A 10,856-nucleotide genomic window follows, 5' to 3' on the forward strand; every position below is an offset into this window, starting at 1 on the left:
TGGCGGACGCTGATTGGCCCACGTGATGGACACGTGGCAGGTCCGGATTGGTCCATTTGTCAGAGTAATTTTTACCCTAAACAGTACTCAACTCTTCACTTACTCTTCTTTATCTGCTTCCTTCTATTTCATTATGAGAGGGTTTGGTAATTATTTTTTTGCTTAATTATTTGAGTCTTCTTTTAGTGGGGTTTTTGTACTGTTCATTTTAGTAAAAATTGAATCTTTAATGATTTTTCTGCTTATTTCTTTGTGTTAGTTATTTTAATGGGTAAATTTTTGGGTTTTGCTCATTTAATTAAGTGGGTATTGATTTTTTATTTTTTTATGTTAATAAAGATGGAATCTTTGATGATTTTTTTGGTGGGCACTTTTCTTTCGTTAGTGGCGGTTTTCATATTATGATGTTAGGTTATAGTTTTTTATATCATGTCATGATAAAATTTCATCTTATTTTTTGAGGTTTAGCATAGATTATGTTGATTTATACTGTAGATTGTTTAAGATTTGCTGGAAACACTCCCTTCTAGTAATTTTTTTAATTACCGGATCATTTATTTTATGGCTGATTTCTTATTTATGCTGTATTTTTTAGTTGGAGTTTCATTTATTTATTTATTTATGTTTCAAGAGAATATATATTGTCCTGGGGTGGGGGATTTTGAGCTATATAGTCATGAAATGGACTAATTTTTTACCACAAAAATCTAGATCTTTTTGGGAGGTTGGTGAGTGGAGCTTTTGATTGCTGTAGTCTTTTGCTTTTATCTGCTGTGTACTTAAGGGTAGTGGATATCATTCTTGATTTTCGGGGTTTAATTCCGATTTGTCAATGAAATTCCTTACAGGTGAATAGGGTGTACACTGGAAAGAGCAATTTAAAGGGCATATAGGGATGCAGAAGAGTGGAACGAACCGTCAGATTTCGTCGATTGGGTCTATGCCTTGGTGGGTTGCTGCTGGATCACAAGATGAAATGAATTCATCGAATCTCAATCAAATCGATTGGATTGGTGAGCACCAAAAATCGGAGCACATAATGAATGGAGCATCTGAGAAAGAAAAACAAGGGGTCTTCCATTTTTCCTTTTCTGCTGGTAAATTTCTGGATTTCAACTTTTCTGAGCTTTATGCTCTTGTGTATGTGAGCCATGTTACATTCTCATTAGTATCACAATTATATAATGTATATAATATGTGGAACGCTCAATTTGGCAAAAACTTTACGCCTGTTTTGTGGCCTGAAATATCTTATTGCTGTATTGAGAAGAATATTTGTCGAGTTTTGTGGTAGTCCTCTGGTTTGTTGATTAGACTATTGCAAAAAAATCTCAATTAAGGGCTTGTTTTTTGCTGCTAACAGTACTTTTGTGTATGATTCAATCTAACTTTAAGCTCTTTCATTGGCTAAGTACAAAGAGTTGAAAACAATTGTATGCTTTTTACCCCTAAATTTAGCACGTTTACAATGTTGAAATAGGGCATTATGGTATAAACTACCTTTCGGAATCTTCTATAGTGAGATGAAGGAAAATTGTAATAAACGTGGTTAAAGTATTCAGCACATTTTCGAGTTTATGATAGAGTGTAAATGTGTGATGTTGCTCTTTAGGACTGGCATTGCTTTTTATTCGAAGCAGTACTCCAATATTAATATCTTAGGGCAGGCAATTATATCAATGGAAGACCTCTAACTCTTTGTCCAATATCTTAAACTGCATCATTTGAGTGGCATGGTATGAAGGAAGAAATTAAACTTCTGAAGGATATTTTTACTGTCTATGATCATTTTTGGAGTTCAAGTTGAAGGCACAACTTACAACAATTAGTTAGAATGCTATTTTGTTCTTTGTTCAGTCATACTTTAGTGAGATTAGTGAGAATTCATGACCAACTCCAAATTTTTGATGTATGAAATAGGTTGACATAATAATAGGTTAGTGAACCCTAGGGTAATTCTGCTTTCAGTGTACATTTCATCCTGTCATGGATAGAAAACAATTTCCTGGTGTAAAGACCTAGAGTTTGTTGTCCTTGGTGAATCGGGAGTGCACATACGCAGCTGTGTTCTATCTTGGAGAACAGGAAATTGATTCATCTGCTCTTGAGAGTATGAAACCATTTGGAAGATGGTAAAAGTTGGACTTAATGCACATTTATGACTTTTGCTTTGCTGCAATTCTCCTTGATCCTTTTTGTTTTGTTTTGGATAGCTAGAGGTTTGCGGGAGTAGATGATGATTTCTTGTAATATCAATTATTGTTTGATCCATTGCCTGGGATCCTGTAACACCATTGTTGTACTTTATACACTGCCATTTTTGACAGGAAAAATATTTTGAAGGCTTGTGTGAAAGTCTTGCTTGATTTTATTGTACATCTTAATTGTTGTAAGTCTTGTTATTCTATCTTCCTCAATTCGATGGTTCATGTAATCAGTTTTCTAATAGCTTAACCACCAAGTCCATGTCCACCAACTCCATTTGTCACCTGATAGACTAATGATGAAAATAGAGTAATTTAATAAAATTCCAAGGTTACCCTGCATGCACTAGACCACTACATTTGTTTGTACTTTATAGATGTAAAGAAGCAGAGAGGTTATGCTATACTCCAAGGCAACAAGCACATCTCACTGTGCTCTTTTATCGGGCAGCATGTTTCTTACTTTTTCCTTTGTAATGCTTTCTTTGTCCATGTTGTGAGACTATTGGTTGGATCATTAATTTATGAAATTCTTGTGTTCAGAGGATAACAAGAACTCTATAAAAGAAAACAATGGCCGTGATCATCAAATCAACAGTTTCCAGCAGTTCCCTCTTCCCCAACAGAAGAATTATGTTGAGCTTGGACTTGGTCAGCCAATGGTAAGTCTTTCTATTGATAAACTTAACTATATAAAGCTGCTTTCTTTTCCTAGTATACTAATCTTGTTCAAATAAACTCTTCAGGTGTATGCAAATCATCCTCTTGATCAATGTCATGGATTATATGCAGTTTATGGGACTCAGCCAGCGGTTTGTTGCTTTACCAAAAAAAATTTTATCTTCCTGTTTTCTATTTCACTGTTTCTCTGTAACTGTCATGTTTTAGGATATATATAATATAAAAAAAAAATAAAATAAAATAAAAAAAATCTTATCTCATGTAGTTTTATGGGTATTTACCATGATTGTGCATGTAATAAGTATGAATTATGATGATGTTTATGCTTAACAGGAGTCTGTCTGTTTTGCTATTATCACAAAACAATCTTTTTTTTTTGTTGGTTGTGTACTAGTCTATGCTATGATACACCGTAACTTGATATTTTTGTTCATACACATTCTCCGGAATTAAAGGGTGAACAAGCTAGCTAATTCTTGTTTGGTGGTCTGCCATTTTGCACGTAGTGTGCAATGGTCTATTATGTTTGGAAAATTTTACTGTTTGCATATGGAATACAAGGTTTCGTGACAAGAATTGTCCTTTTTGCAATTTAGGGGCGAGCTATGCTTCCATTTAGTGTGGCAACTGAAGATGGGCCTATTTATGTAAACCCTAAACAGTATCATGGGATTATGCGTCGCCGAAAAATGAGAGCAAAGGAAGGGTTGAAAAACAGGTCAACTAAGGATAAGGTACCACTTTGAGATTTGGTAATGCATTTGTTAAACTGTTAGCCTCCAATTATTTTTTCCTTACTAAAAGTCAGTTTAGTTGATTTTTAATCTATTTCAATTGTAACATATTGGAAACCTTTCACCGTCACATATTTTCAAACTGATATATGCTCTCAATTGGTTGGTGAAACAACTCTGCACATTGCACTAATATATGTATCAAAATGTTTAGTTACTACTACTTATTTACCTGCATCACTAATAAATGAGTTTTTGACTCGGTATGCATTGAAGTCTAAGGTAATTTTGTGATGAGTTCCCAAAACATATTACATGTTTAAGTAATGTTGTACTCTGATAATTTATCCCAATGATTACTTGGAAAGGTTTGTATTTGGTGTTTCTAACTTCCAAGGGGATTTTTGTGTATTTATCTATCTATTTTTGAAATATTTTAGTGCTAAACATCTAATTATGTACTTTGGTTTGCAAAATAAAGAGACTGTAGTGTAAATCCTAGGTTAACAGATTGCCTTTCTTGCTTCTTCCTTCTTTAAAATTTTCTGCCATAGATGACAGTCTCATGAATTTAGTTTCCAGATTTAGTTTGATAAACTACTCCGTATTTGAAATGATTTTTGTAAGTATATATTCTATTTTGCTTGGAGTAATATTTAATCGCTTGTTTACTCAACTTATCTGTTTGTGTTGCAATCACAGCCATATGTTCATGAATCTCGGCACCGCCATGCATGCCGTCGAGCAAGGGGTGCTGGTGGACGCTTCCTCAACACCAAGAATCTTGAGAATGAGAAGAATAAACAGGAAACAAAAAAGACATCTGAGCAACTGACCTTTCTTTCTTCGCACTCATCAGGCTCTGAAGTCCTTCAGTCTGAAGGTGGAAATCTGAACTCCTCAAAGGAAGTTTCTGATTGCAAAAGTCCAAACTTTTCTGGCTCTGAAGTGACTAGCATGTATTACAGCAAAGATTTTGATTGCTTTGGAATCAATCCTGGCCGTCCTTTTGCTTTCCACCCTTTACAAAATATGGAAGGAAATCGGCAGGGCAGTAACTGGGTTACAGCAGTTGATGGCTGCTGCAACCTTTTTAAAGTATAAGAGAGGAAAGGGACATAAAAAAGGATGGTTGCTTTAATCGTGGAATGTTTCTGGATTAGCGATCACCTTGTCCCTTTAGCCGCTACAAAGGAGTTTTGGTTGCAAATTATGTATGAAGCTCCGCTAAGTGGTCATTTTCTCTCTTTCTCTCTTCCATTTGGTTGTGTTATCGAATGGCAAGTCATCCTTTGGCTATGAGGTTTTCATTGTTGCTCGATTCGAACTCTAAAGCTGCATGGCTTCAGAGCGGTCGAGTAACAAGAGGCCTCTCTGTATCATATTAAAAAATTATAATCCTAAGGGGTTTATTTACTTCAGTTTTTGATATTGCTTTGTTGTTGAAGTCTTAGACTCATGACATTGGGTTTGCTTTCTTAGCTAAACTTTGAAAGTCTACTCGTGCTATTTGTGTGGCTGGATTGTTATGTGTATATGCTACTTTAAATTTGTAATATAACTTCAAACTTTTGTTTTTTCCCTGTCAAATGAGTTCTCTCCTGTATATCTGAAGTTACCACTTCGATTGGAAGTGGCTCGTGTGATGTCTCGATTGCTACAGGTCACAAGACCAACCCTTTAGATGTTTTTGATGCAGGAGCAAGAAGCTACTCAAAATTACTTCGAATTAAATAACTCAAAATGATATACGTAGCATTTGGATGATGTTTCAGGTATGATCTGCATGATGGTAGTTCTGTTATTCTGAGCAGATTGAATTTATGTAAATCCAACTACCTACAAGAATTGCTACAGGTCTACAGCATTACTAAGAGTTCAAAATGTTGCTCCCTCCTATTTTCGTCGTTTTTAATTTACTTTTTACACAGTTTTTAGTACGTGTTTAATCTCAAATATTTCGATGTATATATCGTAAAAAAAGTTAAGAAAAACTTATCTTGAAATACACTTTACATCATATAATACGAAAATAAAAAAGTTTTCCCATCATTGAAGAGTTTAAAAGTTAGTTTTTTAATTACTCTTCTTAAAAGTAATTTTGGTAGTGGGTTTTGCGTGTAATAGCAAAAGCTAGAATAATGTTGTTAGATTAGGTTTTCATACCTTTAAAAGCTGTACTTCTGAAGTGCGCGCTATTCTTAAATGTTGCCTTTTCGAAAAGAGAATCTCCCTCTTATTTCTGTGTATTTCATTGTTTCCTTGTGAGATAAGGGTAATAAACCTGTTTCATTTGAAGCTATTATGGGGGCCAAATTTTGATAAGTTGCTACAAGCTTATGAATTCAGAAAATGGAACTTGTATGTGCTGATAAGCTAGGTTGCACGAAAACGGTACTGACACGATACAAGAAAATGTCAATCTCAAGAAGACACAAGCATGCGATGTCAAAATTTATATACATGACCTATACTTGAAATCATAAATGTAAATATAACAGAATTATCAGCTTAATCAGCATAAAGTACTTGCCTAATTGATTTCTTTTCCCTCTCTAGTTCTATATTGTCATTCGATCCTCTTATTCGATCACACTATATCATATTAACAATATCAAAATACTTAGTTCACATATAACAATGAACTATGTATAAAGGCACCCTATATTTAACTATTACTTTATCTATCTTACTTTACTTAAATTTTCACATTAAAAAAAGTTGAAAAGACAATACGGTGGTGTGTCAAAAATACAACGAATTAAAAAAAAGTTGAAAGATAATACGGTGGTGTGTCAAAAATCACAACGAATCATATCATAGTAGAAAGGTGGTGTATCAAAAAGCAAAACAAATTTATCATAGTAGGACATGCCCCTAGACGTATCGTCGTGTATCCTACGAGTGTCGGTGTCCGATATGGTGTTTGACACGGACATGACACTTAGATGAAGTGTCCACGTATCCTAGCTGATATTTGCAAAAACAAGTTTACACTTTGGTTTATAAGTTTAAGGGAAGGTAAGAAAACACTATAACCGAGTAAAAGTAGATATAAGATAAGATTGACATAGTGAAAAGAATAACACATTCCAACGCGATGTTTTTTTTTTATATATTTTTCATTAGGATTTAGGAGAGGGGATCTCCTTAGAAAAGCAAAAGTAGATGGTAAGATTTGAATTTTTAACTTCAAAGGCATAAGGTGAATTGTTCACCATTTCTATGAAGCATATTTTGGTAATAAAGGTCATGTTTAGTAAATGGTTTTGCCTGGCTTTTTCATTGGGATTTGTTAAATATCGCCCACAAATTACTACATAAAGCCCACAAAATATACTTGGTTTGACACTTTTGCCCATTTGTGAAATCTTACCAAAAACGAAAAATTATGACATCGAAAAATCAAATTAAAAAAGACACTAGGTTTGACACTTTTGGCCATTTGTGAAATCTTACCAAAAACGAAAAATTCGGACATCGAAAAATCGAATTGAAAAAGACACTTGGTTTGACACTTTTTCCCATTTGTGAAATCTTACCAAAAACGAAAAATTCTGACATCGAAAAATGTGGAGCCGTACTGGGTCCCCGCGGGAGACCGGAGAGCCGAGGGACGCCGAAGAGCTGTCGTCGCCACAGCAAAACGAGGTAAATCATCGTCGGCAGCGTGAGCATGGACCACCACCGTCATGGTCGGGGCGCCTGGCCAGGACTGTAGGGTTTCGTAGTGACCCGACACTACGCGAAAGGAAAACCACCAAGACCCGCCCCTTAATTAAAACAATTAACAAGCATATTAAACTTAATCAAACAAGATTAAGAACAAGAATTATACCTTTGTCACGTGCTTCGCTCCCAAAGAGCTCTTACTTCAAAATCCTGAAAACACGAGATCTCCAACGGATCGTACCCTGGACCCGACCCGAGAGTCCTAAGTCTTGAAGGTTAGTCAAGACCCGGACAAAGTAACTATGAGTTTTACGAATCAAAGGTTTACTCTTATTTAGAGTTGACTTTTTAATTCCACTCAAGGTTGTTCATTTCCCAATACCCAAGCTTGATATTTATAGGGAAATGAACCCTTGAACTTCATTCCCCAACCAATGTGGGAGAATGAATAATTTGCTAATTAATTTATTTCTAAAATAAATCAATAATTAAATTCAATCACAATGCAACAAGTGTCAAAGGGAGAGAGAAGGTTAGGTGAGGACAATGGAGAGGTGGGGGGGGGGGGGACCATTGCCTTGCTCCCCAAGGCTTTCCCAAAGCCTTGGTCCCCACCCTCATAAAATCGCCTCACCCAAAAGGGCTGCTGGGCTGCTGCCAGCTAGCACGCCAGCTAGCAGTGCCAGCCAACCCAGCCAGCTAGCACCAGGCTACCCAGCAGCCTCGCATGCTTGATGCTGGTACGTGGCAGTGCTAGGCGCTAGTGCTGGCCTTCGCATCCTACGCACCACACGCATCATCGCTGAACCCCTTCGCACATGCTCGCACACCCAGCATGCGTGCTACTAGCGAGCCGCGCATGCTGGCCCCTTTGCCTCGCCAGCCACACGCACCATCCTCGCAGCATCCCTCGCACATGCACTAGATACGCACCATGCGCACTAGTCATGCATAGCGTGCATTAGCCTCGCATCACACGCACACCCACGCATCACACAGCAGCCTTGGTGCGTGGTGATGCTGGGCTGCTGTGCGTGGCCTAGCAATATGCTGGCGCCCAGGCCCTCGCACATGCATGGTGCGCTGCTTGGTGCTGCCATGCGAAGGCTAGCACACAAGCCAGCACGCATGGTGCGATGGGCCAAGGCACAAGCACACGCACACACGCACTGGCCTAGCCATGCGATGGTGTTGTGCTTGTGCTGCGATGGTGCGATAGGTTGCTATGGGTTGCTATGGTGCGCATAACACTTGCGATGGGCTACCATGGTGCCCAAGCTGCGCCTAGTGCCTACGATGGCAGCGATGGTGCCTAGGCATCATGCTAGGGCTGCGATAGCGCCTAGGCATGATGCTAAGGCTGCGATAGGTTGCCATGGTGCGCCTAGGCTACGATGGTGGACTTAGGTTGCGATGGTGCGCCTAGCACACCTAGTGTGCTTAGGCTTGCGCCTAGCCATGCTAGGTGCATGCTAGCCTGAACTAGCCTAGCATCCACATGGCCAGGCCAGTGTGGTGCTAGGGCTATGTTCATACTTGTTACTTTGTGATTTCACGACGCTCGGTCTCGACGCCCTAGGCTCGATATCTGACGTCTGTATTCGTAAAACTCTGCTGACTCATTAAATCCTTTCGGATTAATTCGTCGCCTCGGATCGGTGAGTCGATTGGGTTCGACTCGAAGGGTTTAGTGAAGATTAAGCTGTAACATCAATTGTACATTGATATTACTGATTAGAAGCGGCCTCCACCTAGGCATTCAGATCACTTGACCTTACTGAAGAATTAGCTCCGTAATAATTCTGAACCCTATATCGGAAGAATACACTTGTTGGAAGGACACCATTCCTTTCAATCTCCCACTTGTCCTTCCGGACAAGTGTGCATACAGTGTATAGCCCATTTCCTATGTCACTTAATGTTTTTTTGTGAACTATAAGGTAAGATTCTTTGTCATCCTTATTACGTTCAGAAGTGTTTCTCGATATCCGAGTTCGACTGTCAATAAGCAGATGATTTCTAAAATCCATCTGAGCACGGCCATGCAGTTTCACAGTCTCGCTCTTCGAGCGGCCTTGTAAACAACAAAACATTTTCCCTATTGTTAGTAGGGGGACAATCCCAGTCTTGTATTGTAAGTTCCTCTTACTAAGAGGACATAGTCTCTTGAGTGTTCCCGTTATGATCCTCAGTTACGACAGACGTTAGGAAACATCAAAGAGTCTAGTACTCAAACAAGAAAACTTCACAATACTCATGGTCGGAGGAAACAAGTTCCGATAGTCATAATGAGAAATGTACTTATGAAAAAAATTTGAAATTCTTAAAGTACTCTCATAGGTGTTATCCAGTACAGTTCCAAACTGTACCTGTGCAAAAGATTTATGACCGTCACGTCCTCGCAGCACAAGAAACGGTGCTATAAATCATACTACACACTAATCTATGGCGGTCATCAATCGTCCATCTGTTAGATGACCTCGATTAGGGACAATCTTCGATTTAAATATTCAATGTTCACTTAACAGGTGTTTCTTTATCCAAGACATGGTCTTGATACCCTGTTTTGAATATTTCCGTAAATCGAATGGACTCATTATTTAATTCTAAACCACAATTAAATAGTAATGGAGTGAATGATAATTTTGCACAAAAATTAGTTACTCCATTAATGAATGGTTTTAATACAGTGTCTTACATTAAATATCCTATTTAATCAAAACACATGTACAGGGAATTTCAAAGCCAGTCTCCAACATGCTTGATTCCCATCGCCTCAATGTGTTTGTTGTGTTTCACTTGAGGCAGCGGTTTAGTCAAAGGATCAGCTACATTATCATTTGTGCCAATCTTACAAATTCTGATTTCACCTTCGGATTTCCATTCCCTTATCATGTGAAATCGCCTTTGTACGTGTTTGACCTTCTGGTGCTCTCTCGGCTCCCTGGCCTGAGCGATAGCTCCATTGTTATCACAATAGAGGTCTATCGGCCCCTTGATAGAGGGTACAACACCAAGTTCGCTAATGAACTTGCAAATCCAAACACGTTCCTTAGCAGCTTCTGAAGCGGCCAAGTACTTGGCTTCAGTTGTAGAGTCTGTAGTGGTGCTCAGCTTGGCACTCTTCCAGCTAAACGCTCCTCCATTCAGACAGAATATGTACCCCGACTGTGACTTGAAGTCGTCTCTGTCAGTCTGGAAGCTAGCGTCGGTGTAACCTTCAACAACCAGTTCTTTGTGGCCTCCATACACCAGGAATTTATCCTTGTTCCTTTTCGGGTACTTAAGGATGTTCTTGGCCGCAGTCCAATGCGCCTCTCCCGGATTCGATTGGTATCGGCTCATTGCACTCAGGGCATACGATACATCTGGCCTTGTACATATCATGGCATACATGATTGATCCGATTAGCAAAGCATATGGGATCTGATTCATTCTTTCTCGCTCAATAGGTGTCTGTGGACACTGTTTCTTGCTGAGAGTTATGCCATGGGACATGGGTAAATGCCCTCTTTTGGCATTCTCCATGTGGAATCGAGCCAGTACCTTATCAATGTAAGTACTC

At 38.5% G+C, this 10,856-nt stretch overlaps 1 protein-coding gene across 4 annotated transcripts; it reads left to right on the forward strand.

The window, feature by feature from the left end:
- The first annotated feature begins 345 nt into the window (after positions 1 to 345).
- On the forward strand, positions 346 to 5,225 carry LOC110723241 (nuclear transcription factor Y subunit A-10-like). Of its 4 annotated transcripts, none has more exons than XM_021902582.1 (6): positions 346 to 363; positions 849 to 1,097; positions 2,748 to 2,866; positions 2,951 to 3,016; positions 3,482 to 3,619; positions 4,322 to 5,225. In XM_021902582.1, exons 2-6 carry the CDS (start codon positions 896 to 898, stop codon positions 4,721 to 4,723), a joined length of 927 nt encoding a protein of 308 aa, XP_021758274.1. In that variant the 5' UTR covers positions 346 to 363; positions 849 to 895; the 3' UTR covers positions 4,724 to 5,225. The 4 variants fall into 4 exon arrangements, with proteins under 4 accessions (XP_021758274.1, XP_021758273.1, XP_021758270.1 ...); XM_021902581.1 differs by lacking the exon at positions 346 to 363 and adding an exon at positions 372 to 411; XM_021902578.1 differs by lacking the exon at positions 346 to 363 and adding an exon at positions 418 to 529.
- Positions 5,226 to 10,856: the final 5,631 nt, after the last annotated feature.

This window comes from Chenopodium quinoa, unplaced genomic scaffold, assembly GCF_001683475.1.
Source record: "Chenopodium quinoa cultivar QQ74 unplaced genomic scaffold, ASM168347v1, whole genome shotgun sequence".
Taxonomy (NCBI): domain Eukaryota; kingdom Viridiplantae; phylum Streptophyta; class Magnoliopsida; order Caryophyllales; family Amaranthaceae; genus Chenopodium; species Chenopodium quinoa.

Coding starts and splice junctions, on each gene's coding strand:
- LOC110723241 (XM_021902582.1), top strand. CDS start 896: ATGCAGAAGAGTGGAACGAACCGTCAGATTTCGTCGATTGGGTCTATG. Junction 2,867..2,950: donor TTGGACTTGGTCAGCCAATG/GTAAGTCTTTCT, acceptor TAAACTCTTCAG/GTGTATGCAAATCATCCTCT. Junction 3,017..3,481: donor TTTATGGGACTCAGCCAGCG/GTTTGTTGCTTT, acceptor TTTGCAATTTAG/GGGCGAGCTATGCTTCCATT.